Raw genomic sequence first — 12,865 nt, 5'->3', positions numbered from 1 at the left:
TTAGTGTGCAATGGCCCTAGAATGATGGACGTATATACAATGAACGGGGGAAAAAACCTCCTATAGAGGGAAAAAATACCCCAGCGGTCCTAAGTGTGTTCACACATATCACTACCACATGTATATGATAACAAATCCCCCCTAGAGTGATGTAGTGAACGAGAGCTGGCACATAGAGTAAAGGGAAGTGCCATGCCCTGAGGACATGGTCAATCCACAAAGGGGAGTAAGCCCAAAGCTTTGCGAAAAGCTTCAAACTTCTCACAAGACAATGCCTTTGTGAAAAGATTTGCAAGGTTGTCCTGTGTTTGCACATAAGCCAAGATGATCTCTCCCTCACATAGTGGTAATGCACCTCAATGTGCTTTCTGCGAGCATGAAAAACTGGGTTCCTTGCAACTGCCAATGCGCTGTGACTGTCAGTGTAGATAAACACCCAAATCAGCCATAAGGCGTCTGGGCCATACACACTCAACCGTAGCTATGAAGACTGCCCTGTACTCAGTCTCACAACTAGAAGTGGCCACAGTAGGTTGCTTCTTGTTCAACCATGATATACATGAACTTCCAAGCATCATAGAAACCACTTTTGGACACTCGCGTGTCAAAACAACTAGCCCACCAATCTGAGTCCAAAAAAGCATGTAAGTATGGCAGCAATGGATCCCCCTTGGGAAAAAACAAGCCAAGATGTAAAGTGTCACTCAAGTAGTGAAAAATCCTCTTGACAGCCTGCCAATGCTTATACCCTCGGCTATGCTGAAATCTGCTAACTTGTGAGACTGCAAACTGAATATCCGGCCTCGTATTGCATACTTAAATGAGGCATCCAACAACATTTCGGTAAAGAGTGACATCTACAGGATCACCAGCATCATGAAGACTCAATTTCAAACCAGTTTCCATGGGAGTGGCAATATGTTTGCAATCCTCAAGTCCAAACTTACATAGCAATGTCTCTATGTAACTTTTCTAACATAAGGAAATACCACCATCACATTGCTTAAATTGTATACCCAAGTAATGATGAAAAAACCCCCAAATCTTTCATCTTGAAAGTAGCATTCAAATCAGCCTTAAATTCAATAATATGTCTCTTGTTTGGTCCAGTGATCAGAAAATCATCCAGATAAAGAACCACAATGAGGAGTACATCACCCTCACGCTTTACATACAATGTGCTTTCTGTTGGACTGTTACAAAAGCCTCGTTTGACCAAATGAGTGTCACCCTTCTCATACCAAGCACGAAGAGATTGCTTCAACCCATACAAAGATTTGTTACATTTGCACACCTTATCCTCTTGTCCTTTCTTGACAAAACCGCGAGGCTGCATTACGTAAACTTCCTCAAATATGTCACCATTGAAGAAAGCGGTAACAATGTTAGATTGATGTACATCCCAACCAAAATGAGCTGCCAATGCACATAGAAAATGCACAGTCGTCATACGACAAGCGGGAGCAAAAGTCTCTTCATAATCTATTCTTTTTTGTTGTGCATAACCCTTTGCAACAAGTCAAGTGTTATAGCGATCAATCTCACAATCCGGCTTGCGTTTAACTTGTAAACCCACTTCGTACCAATAGCCTTTTTGCCAGGAGGCAAATCACATAAAGTCCATGTGTCATTTTCTATAAGTGCATCATGTTCTGATTGCATGGAAGCCATCCAATTTTCTGAATTTTGTGCTTCATCAAAAGACAAAGGTTCCTCAACATCATGTAAGCAAGACATAGCCAAAGGATAACAATCTGATGCATAAGATGCATGGTGAGAACCTGAACGAGTGCGACTAGACAAAGGTGCATCCAATTTATTGTCACGCAATGTATGCACCGGCCATTTTGGCATACCTCTAGCCTGCTCATTTTCAGCCCTTTCCTCATCAAGTACATCATGTACATCTACATCAGTAATAGGTTGATCTGTAGCATTTTCAAAAAACCCCATAGGTTCTACATTTGCCTCATTGGAATTTACATTCAAACTTCCACCACTGAAAAGAGGCAACAAAGTGTCATAAATATCATAAGAGCTTACATTACTGTCTCTAGTACATGACAACAAGGGCTGAACAAAATCTTCCACAAATACAACATCCCGTGAAACCAAAAAAGGCTTTGTTTGTGGATGATACAACCTTTAACCTTTTCTTTCAACACTATAACCAACAAAAATACATTTGATAGCCTTATCATCCAATTTTCTGCGCTGTGTTTGTGGCGCCAAAGCATATGGCAAACAACCAAAAACATGGATGTGCTCAATGGAAGGCTTTCTATCATGTCATGCTTCATATGGAGTCTTAGACTGCAAAGCTTTTGTAGGACACCTGTTAAGTACATAGGTGGCACACATGATGGCCTCAAGCCAAAACGAATGCGGCAAAGCTTGACGTTTGACCATACATCGTGCCATTTTCGTAAGTGACCCATTTTTCCTCTCAGCAACACCATTTTGTTAAGGCATATAAGGAACTGTACATTGATGTTTTATCCCACGACTAGTGAGAAATGCATTAAATTCATTAGACATATACTCCCCCCCTCGATCAGAACGGAGGGTGACCATAGTACATTTTGATGCATTTTCAGCCATAGTGAGAAATTGTTTGAAGCACATAAAAACTTGGACTTTTCTTTAAGCAGATATACCCATGCATGCCGGGAGTAATCATCAATGAAAGTCACAAAGTAAAGGTAATTGCCCAAGGACAGAATTTACATGGGCCCACAAACATCACTATGCACAAGTTGCAAACTGCATGTGGCCCTAACTGAACCATCCTTTGAAAACTTAGAACGGTGCATCTTACCCAAAATACAGCCTTCACAAACATGTTTGATAGGTGCTTCAAGAGGAGGCAAAGAAGAAACCATATTAGGTTTTTGCAAACGCAGCAAACTGGAAAAAATCAGATGTCCAAAATGTGCATGCGAAAGTTTTGCATTTGAAATAGCCTTTGAGTCCACAACTACATTTGCAAAATTTTACCCACACTTGTCATACAAAGTGAGCTTATATAGCCCATGGCATAAAGTGCCAGATGCAACAATTTCATCACCAAAATTGAGATCATGTACTGTACATCTGTCATCCACAAATTTGACTACAAGTCCAAGTCTAGCAAGTGTAGATACAGACAAAAGATTCTTCTTGATCCCAGGTACATAAAGTGCATCAACAAGTGTGAAAGAACTACCATTTGTAGCAATAAGCACAATCTTTCCAACTCCATGAACCAGATAAAAGGCATTGTTGGCACAAGTAATTGAATTCCCATGAGGGACAGACTCAAGAGAGTTGAACAAATCACGATGTGAGGTAATGTGCTTTGTAGTACCACTGTCAAAATACCACACATGTGAATCTGCAGCAATTGACATGAATGCATCATGGACAACAAGATTATAGGTACACTCTATACTAAAAGCCCATTCTGCATCAACATCAGCATCACAGTCTCCTTTCACAGAACACTCCCGGGGGATTCACTCTATATATAAAATGGGATGCCACCTACGAGCGGACAACTTTGAACAAACCCCTATATACGACTCATATTAAGGAATATGACCCCCCTTTCTATGCTTATACAACAATCAATGCAGAAAACTATCATACCCCTATCTTACATATAAAATTTAGGTTTCACATGATCTAACTGAATAAAACTAGTCAAAGAGCATGTAGCATAGTGATTGGCAACGTACTAAGGAACCACTTCTGTTGATAACTAGATGTTTCTTAGTTTGAATTTCAAACTATGTGCCCATTCAACCTGCACTCTAGCTACTCGTCCAATTCTAACCCATCTAAATTACTCAAAAAACATGGTTAGAAAGTTGTGCTAGGTTCTCCATGTAAATTTGCATCTATACAAACTCTTTATAGCTTTCATCCCTCAGCAAATGAACTATAATCACAACACAAGCAATTGATACAAAGCAGTTTTAGTTCTTGCATGTATCTTTCTGGTATTCACTCACAAGTTTGAGGGCAGACTCTTTTGGGAAGTCATGATTTTGAAACATGAAAACTTCCTCTCATTTTTCCCTTTTCTCACTACTTTACCCCCCCCCCCCCCACCACCACCACCACGAATAAATATGATATCCCCTCCCTTATTTTTAAGTTTGGAAGATAAATTATTGGGGGCTTGCCCCTAGCTTATACGCTTATGTAACTTGTAAACCCCCCCCCCCCACTGCACTTACATGGTACGGTAGGTTTTCCATGGTGAATCTCCCGGGAGAAGACTCAACAATAGCTGCATTTCTAGTGGAACCAGCATTTGCAGCGGAACCACCCTCTTTCTTCTTAGTCTCTGTGGCCTTCAAACTTAGGACACTGCTTGATCAAGTGATCATTAGCTTTACAATAATGGCAATGCATCTTCTTTTTGCCCTTATCGCTATAATTTCTAGACGAATTGCTTCTAGCAGAAGCATTATGAACATGTGATTTTCCACTTGCAGAAGAACCATAAGAAGTGGCTGCATTGCTATTACCACCTTTTCTTTGAGCAGCAATAAAGGCATGTTCTCCGAGTACTAGCAAAAGTCCGGTAAGAATCTGGCAAGGCATCAAGAACAGTCCGCACAAGGGAACTATCTGAAATGACTTCACCTGCAGAAATAAGTTGCTCTTAGATATACTTGACACCAGCAAGGAAAGTGTCCATATCATCTTCCTCATGCATAATCTTCGACTCCAACTCTTTATGCAGCAATGCAATTTTAGCGTCATTGCGACTTGCATAAAGACCAGCCATAATATCCCAAGCTTGTTTTGCTGATTTCACTGAACAAATGTGAGGAGTAATAGTGCGCTTCACAAAAAACACAATCGATGCACGAGCCTGCACCGATCTTTTACATCCCAACGAGCTTGTTCTGCCGTAGGCAAAACAACTTTAACAACAACAATCCTTGCAGCAAGACCTGCAACATCCTCAACATCGTCTACATTCTCAGAACCAAGACGTACATTAATGCCCTGCACAATATTCCAGACACCCTTTGACACAAGAACATGTTGCAACATGTAAGCCCACATAGGGTAATTCTCCCCATCCAATCTGTCCTCAGTAGCAAACATCTTGAACACATTTGTGTTGTTGTTGGCCATGACGAATGCCTGCACCTGATGTGAAAACTTTTCAAAAAGAGGAGAAACGAAGCGACAATTACACGTACCCGTGCAATAGCATGTAGTGGAAACGAAGGCCAGAATGAGCCCGAATAAAAAATCTGAGCAAACTGAGCTCTGCGAGCCATCCCAAAAATTTTGTGGACCTGCGAACGCTCGTCAAAGCTCACAGAAATCGAAGAAACGTGTGCTGGAGCTATGGTGACTAAGCTTGGGAGGACGCAACCTGCTCTAATACCAATTGTTGGAATTAGGGTTGCAAGAAAACACACACAACTTGGAGAAGACGGGGGAAGCTCAAGGCACACAACAGAGAGTGTTTTACTTAGTGTGCAATGGAAAGATAGATAGCCCTAGAATGATGGTTGTATATACAATGCACAAGGGGGAAAACCTCCTAAAGAGGGAAAAAATGCCCCGACGATCCTAAGTGTGTTCACACATCTCACTACCGCATGTATATGGTAACGAAGAAAACTCCAACTAGAGAGATATCCTTTCCAATTGGATTAATTGGTGCTAACGTACACATTTAGCATATACTTTAGCACAAGATTAACACTTGTAATCTGTCTATCCTCTCTGGATGGCTGGAAGTACTGAGGGGTGTTTTCCCATTGTTTACAGACAATCCTCCAAAATGACTAGTAAATAGTGATCACAATTCCTTGCAACATTGCTGAGTAATCAACTATATTATGAACACCAACTTTGTTAACTTTAGAGATTGGACAAGTGAATTGAGTAAACCGTACAAAGTTTAGTCAACTTAACTATCACTCAAACTGAGATGTCCCCTCTATTGGTGATTGATAGACCCACAATTAATCTCATTGAGGTACTGCACATATAGTGCGATATACTTTACAAGCTATCAATTTCATGAATCTGCATGCTGTTCCAAATCGGTCTTTGCTAAACACTAGGGCCCATACCACCTTTTGTTTATGCATATAACAAAAACGGATCCGAACATGCGTTTTCATGACTGATACTTACCAATGCTTATGGCAAATGTCATGCTCACAACTCATAGGACAAGAACCAAATACTTTTCCATGCAATCACATGAAAGCCATGCGAACATATTTGGATCACATCTAGGTACCAAATGAAACATGTTCATTAACAAAACATAGCTTGCTATATGTGTAAACAACTATCCGTTGAAGTTGCTTAACAATATTTATAACCTTAACAAGTCTTACTAGGTATCCGAAAATTTTTGGCCACTGAAATTGCGATGTGCTCAGAATGGTCTAACAAAACGGATCGGACTAGCACCTAGGGACTTCTGCGTGACACATAATTGAAATAGTGGGCGTCAATGTCTGTCCTAGAGACTCATATTCTCCACATGTGGAATATGTACCATATAAGGATGTCTGGAAGAGTGACATCCATCAAGTACGAGGTGTACTTGTGTGTGGAGGTAAGTGCAAACAGTCAGCGACATGGAGTGAGAGGGATCTTCATAAACTTTGCTCCACAGTGGCTAAACACCAAACTCCATGAGATCCTAGACCCTCATGGAAGTTCCTAGCGTAATGCTCAATTCTCTGACATTTATAGCAGGCGTTGGGAAAGGAATCAAAGGCCAACTCTTGCCGAAAGGCACCAAAGTCTCCCATATGTAGATCAAGGTATTGCTATTGGGGATGCTATTGCTACTTGGGCTCTGTGGTCGTATTCACTATTTTAAAATTGGTAGCTTCAACTAGTGTATATTTTTGTTTCATGTGTGAAATATAAAAATGGGGTTATCATTACGTGTGGCTCAATGGGGAAAGCATTTGAATATTGTCCAAAATGCTAAGGTAGCAAGCATCAACGAGTCTATAGTTAATACGGGGTCATTGAGAGGAGATCTTGTTATCCCTTCAACGAATTAGGGGTGACCGAGGGTAACCTCTAGGGTAAGCACTTCACCCCTAGTTCATCGGGGGGACCCAACACCAAGAGTGGTGCTTGCAATCCGTGATGAATAATCTCAATCGTCCCCCCCTTGCCTCGCGGGTCGCCACCGCCGCAAGAGAGCAACGAGGGTGAGTCTCTTCGATCAGATGCTCTCTTGGGAGGAAGCATGGTATGCTTGAAAGCTTGCGCGCATGAAATAGATGGAAAAACGCAGCGTCTTGCTAACCTCACAACATAGGATACACAATAGGCTAAATGATGATAAATGTCGAAAAATAACCGCTCTCTAAAAATGCTATGTGCAGGTCCACTTTTCCCAAAAACATCTTTGAGAAATAATAATATTCTTAAACTTAGAAAGTAAATTGAACGCAACGATGTAGCTCTAAATATATAATGGTCTCATTGCGGTTTGTAGAAATTAGGACGAATTCGCATGCAATCAAAGGCAACGTTTTGCTAATGTGCGCAGTTTTGTTTGTTAGCGAAAACGTTGCTTGAAAATGCTCAACTCTGCCAAAATCGGCAAATTTGGCTCAACGTTGCCACTCTCTCTCCTACTTTTCGCATTCTCTCTCTTGGTTTGCATGCACCTTTGTGAGGAGCAACCGAAATAGCTAGTGTCACTCGAAATGCAGCTACTGCGGCGTGCGGATGTGCCCTTACATGTGTACAACATTTGACATGAAAGAAACAGTGCATTAAAAAAAGAGGGGTCATGGTATGCTTAGCCACCAACTTCCGTGTCTGTTTTTTTTTTGCCTCCCAAAGACAAAGATACGTTACGTCGGCTATGGTCTTCATATATAACGAAGCATAAATGAACAAGCTATAATCTATTGAAGATGATGAATTGAATCACTTTACTATTGAGAAACGGGTAAGTCTTTTTCACTGCACGAGGTCAGCCTAGGCTATACCACTCGTGCACAAGATGGTGATGGCGGGCCGTGACACACAGTCACACACAGAGGGAGGAGAAGAACTTAGAAGGCCGCAAAGAAGAGAGAGAGGATTTAGGAAGGAGAGAGAACTTTCACTCCGTGACTCCGCGTTGAGCGTGTCACGTGTGTGAATCAATTTAGTATTCAGCTGGGCTGCACAAAAAAGACCAAATCTTGAGCGACTGTATGTTAACCATCATCTCTGCCAACGCTTGCTCTTGTAGCAGACTGAAAGAACGGAGCTTGCGGGGGGAGAGAGAGAGAGGGAGAGAGGGAGAGAGCCCCCGCACACTATCGCACTCGTACTCTCAGCTATCAAGAAGTGCGTCTCTCTTACAGTCCCTCAAAGATCAGCTTCGTCTGCACATGCAACAAACAGCAGAGGGAGGAGTGTGTGCACCGTGTCTGTGTTTGAAGAAGGGTTTTTGAGCTAACAGCATTTGAGCCTTGCTTGAATGAGTGTAAGAGGTCCTCGATGTGGCAAGCACCCATCTCACGTGCTTGTGGGTGTGTGTGCATTCTGCCTAAGAGAACGCCTAGCAGGACTTGCAGATGTAGAATGTACTTCAGATGCGCACAACAGCAGGAAGAAGAAGCAGTCTCCAGGGCACCCACATGCTGCTCATGGCTCTCACAAGCAGTCATCCGTAAAGAGAGGTGATGAGCGGCCTCCCAGCAATCTCTCTGTCAACCCCATTGCCGAAAAGGGCTTGCAGAATGATCCTATTCCTACAATGCATTCCTATGCTGGCACAACCAAAGGCTTGGGCAAGTCTCTGGTTGCGGGAACCATGGTTCATTCTGTGATAAAACAGTCAAACAAGTTCTCTATCAGCGGAACGTTACCTGTGACCTCCAGCATTAAAGCTCATGAGGCCGTTTCTACACGCTTTGCAAAGTCCAATGAACCAAGAGGTTCTGATGCCAACAATAGCATCCATCCTCCCACCATTTTGGACATGGCTTGTAATGTAAGTGCAAGTGCGGAAATGCCAGCAGTTCGGCACAGCTTCTCATCGACCAAGAGGTCTTCTGACAGCAGTAAGCCGCATCCTCCAAGTGTCAAAACGCCCATTTTAGAGAATGGCCAGCAGACAGTTACAGATTCCAGGAGCGACATGCACTTGCTGAAACATACTAGTGTTGGGTGCAGTTCCCCTCTCCTTCGCATTGCTGAGCAGGCAAAGCGAGTGTCCTTAGTGAACCAAGTGCACCATGCAGCTTTGTCCGATAGCGAAAGAAATAGTTTCAATGCCATTAGTGGGACAAGGAGTCTTCCTTTCCCAGAAACCACAGTTGAGAATGTGAGGGACAAGGAGATTGTACTGTCTGCTGCATCTCCTACTGTGAATCACAAGAAGAAGACACTTTCATCTCTGTTCAGCTTGGATGATGCAGACTTTCCTTCCTCAAAAGCAAATGCTGAAGAGTCAAAAAGCAGGTTAAATGCTGAAAGAGATGCTGTGTTCAATGGGTCTGCCAGTGCTACTGCTCAGCCCACCTTGCAGGCGAAGACGATGCCGAGAAAATGTAAACATGGCTCATTTTCAGAAAGGGTGGAGCCAAGCACATATCTTTTTCCTGTTCCTGAGGCTGCTGCTAATAACAAACCTCTGACATGGTTTTCATCCCTGTTTCGACGACGCAAGAAGAAAGCCCATCCAAAGTCAGGTGTAGCTTTAGGAAGTTTTAGCGAGCACAACAATGGATGGCAGGATGCAAGGCAATCGTGGGAAGCACCACGGCTTTCTTCGTGGGAACAGTTCAGGTTTTCATCTTTTGAGGGGCCTAGGTCATCGTGGGAACCAGCTCGCCCTTCTTGGGAGGGTGTCATGCGGGCGTCGGATGGTGAGTCTGTCTTTAGTGGGTTTGATTATCTTCCGGAGAGACCGGTTGATGTGAGGGACGATGTATCATTGACACAAAGAAACAATCAAGAAATTAGCAAAATGGATTCTGTGATTGGTTTTTCAGATGCTAGAAGGTCTCTTGACAGCAACAGGTTGGGATTGAAGTCCAAGCTGTTAGCTTCAAAAACACCGGATGATAAAGACAGGGCACACTCTTTTCTTCCTGCCAAGGCCACAATAACGCAGAGAGACGTCTCAACACAAACAACACCCCCAAGGGCATCCGATGCAACAGAGATCTTTATTCAGCAAAGACTCCAGCGAAGTCGTCATCGGCAGCATTGTGCAAAGGCTTCTCATGCTGTCTGGAGCAAAGTCTGGACTAAAACGTTTTCCAATTCAAAATGGGCATTCAAGCAGAAACATCACAAAGAGAGGAGACCTAAGGAGATGGGGGATGCCATGATGCCCCTGGATGAAGCCGATGAGCAAGGTAACATGACCTCAGGAAGGTCCTCTTTTCATGAGGTGACTAACATAGCAAACAACCATCATTCAAGAGTTACCTGCATTGATAACATAGAGGAGCATGAAGCGTGGGATACATTTGACAGCCCATTGCAGCAGGGCAGGGATTTGATGGCAAGGTTGGCTTCAAACAGTGATACGTGCATCCAAAAGGATGAACAGGTTGTTAAAGCCAGGGGTTCAAACTGGACCATTGAAAATGGGCTGCTTAAGTTTTACCTCACTCCTGTAAGAAGCCATAGTAAAAGTAAGCAAGATGTTCACGTGCTGTCATGATATATGTGAGCTAGTACCTGTGTCTTGTTAATTTGTCACTGACTATATCAAGCTGCTCTGTCTGGCTTGTGGTTTCAAATCCATCCATCTAAAAGCCTTGGGTATTTATGGAACACAAGGTGCCAACATCAAAATAGATGTGCAATTATATAGCTTTTGGGCTTCGTCCCTGATACAATCTAATTAAATTCATTTTTTCCGTGGTCCTTGTTATCATGTGTTTGACTGCCAAGTAATTCTTTGCATCCTACAGTTTACTTTCTGTGTGATGTAGTTTACAGTTTATGAAAGGCAAACATCGTCTAACTACTGCCAAAAAGTATGTTGCAGCTTGTCCTCGTTAAGAGAGGGAGAGAGAGAGAGAGAGCAAAAGTGGTCGTTTGTTTCCTCATATTGTATGGCCAGGAAGTTGTTAAACAATGTATGAAGAATGTGGATGGTGTCATTTGAACACCAGGATACCATCATGAAATCGCCATTGCAACATTTTATTTTGTGGCATTTTTTATCCGATCATGTCAGGTATGGCTCATGCTTTCACTGGCCCTTCTCAAGTTTGCCAGTGCATGTACTTTCCAGGCATTCTACAAGCAACAAATTTTCACCTCACAATCACTAGTCCTCACAAATGTTCCTGCTTGCGTCGGGTCTGGACTCTGAATCTTGGATCACGTGTGTTTTATCATTCCTCAGTGAATAATTGCTGGTAGTAAGCTTTTCAATGGTGTGTTGTCTAGGAGGTAGTTCAGGTGTCCTAATCATTTTCCATGCCTATGCTCACACTTTTGAAGTCTTAAGGAATTGGGTGGATTTGTCAATACGATTATCTATGGCCCTTAATGTTGAATCTGATGATCTTTTATACTTGTTTGGACAGTGAACTAAAGGTGGCACAGTGTCAAATGTTGAGAATTCAAGTTTCAGATTTCTCCTATGGAGAACAAGAGTTTAATAATTAAAGATTGTGTACGAGGCTCAACATTTAGTAATATAAGCAAGGTAATGAAATTCTGTCTTATGGCCTAGATTTGTAAGCCCTGCAATCAATTACATGGGTGGATTATTGTTATAATGAACATTGTTCCACCGCTCTCTCCTCATTTTTTTGTGCCTGTTTCAAATTCTGTTTCCAATCATAGAAGTTTTGGTTATTGTTGTGCTTTTTTGTTTTAGCTCTTTCACTAGTTTGCTATCCCTAATGGCAATCTTTTTTAATTCTATGCATGTGTCTCTGTGTGTGTGTGTGAGAGAGAGAGAGAGAGAGAGAGAGAGAGATGAGGCAAAGAGAGAGAGAAAGGAGAAAGATGCACAGGTGGGGTCCCAATGAACCCTCTCAAGGGCCCCCCACACCGTTACCGATGTGGTATTTGCTTTAGATTGCGTAAATAGGTGTTAAAGACTTACATCACTCTGCCGCTTCACTCAGGTCTAGGGCATACATGTACGGCTAGTATGTCTCCGGGCTGGCCACCCATTGCACTCTCCGGCGGCCCACTTCGGGCGTGGCCGCCCACCTTTGTCCAGGTGCCCATCCTATATTATTTTCATGCTGGGTCGTGGGGTTTCTTTATGCATTGCCCTACCTCCCCCTTGGACACCTATATGAGGGGCCAGGGGGCTTACCCATAGTCAATCAGTCTGACATACGATTGTATTGGGTCTCTTGCTCTGGTAGTTAGTGGGGGGCTGATCTCTTCACCACTCATATTGTTTGTGCTCTCTCTCTCTCTCTCTCTCTCTCTCTCTCTCTCTCTCTCTCTTTGCCATCTGCTACCAGATTTGGCGATCAGCCTCAGCCATCTACCCCCTTTGTTTTCTGCAAGGATTCAGCCCATCGCTGTCAGCATCGTTCTCAGCCCTACCGCACCTGCGTTTTCAGCTTGGAGTGAAGCCCCTTTGCGCGCACGAGTTGCCCTATTGCTGTCTTCCAAATCAGCCTTCTTCAGCCCAATCTTTCTCCATCAAGGGAGGCCATTCAAGCCTCCGGAACGGACTGAAGTGAGCCATCTTGTGGCCAGCCATCTGGGCAACGTTTCCATCGCGAAAAACCCTCCTATCTCGCTGTCTTATTGCTGTCATAAGTGTAACTATGTCAGACTTTGTAAATAATTAATTTATTTACGAGAAAAGAATTATCTAATTAGTTGTGTGCACATCAGAATAGATCTAGCAGTTTTTGGGGCCTCAGGTGCGCCC

At 42.9% G+C, this 12,865-nt stretch overlaps 1 protein-coding gene across 1 annotated transcript; it reads left to right on the top strand.

Moving 5' to 3' along the window:
- The first annotated feature begins 7,953 nt into the window (after positions 1-7,953).
- On the top strand, positions 7,954-10,880 carry LOC147418358 (uncharacterized). Its single transcript, XM_086507363.1, has one exon. It carries the CDS (start codon positions 8,471-8,473, stop codon positions 10,667-10,669), a length of 2,199 nt encoding a protein of 732 aa, XP_086363489.1. The 5' UTR covers positions 7,954-8,470; the 3' UTR covers positions 10,670-10,880.
- The last annotated feature ends 1,985 nt before the right edge of the window (positions 10,881-12,865 follow it).

Source organism: Adiantum capillus-veneris, chromosome 30, assembly GCF_014529385.1.
Source record: "Adiantum capillus-veneris isolate H3 chromosome 30, ASM1452938v2, whole genome shotgun sequence".
Lineage (NCBI taxonomy): Eukaryota > Viridiplantae > Streptophyta > Polypodiopsida > Polypodiales > Pteridaceae > Adiantum > Adiantum capillus-veneris.
The sequence above is the reverse complement of the archived record's forward strand: the minus strand, read 5'-3'. Positions and strand labels throughout refer to the sequence as shown.

What these genes read in the sequence shown, in the direction of transcription:
- LOC147418358 (XM_086507363.1), top strand. Translation starts at nt 8,471, where the DNA reads ATGAGTGTAAGAGGTCCTCGATGTGGCAAGCACCCATCTCACGTGCTT.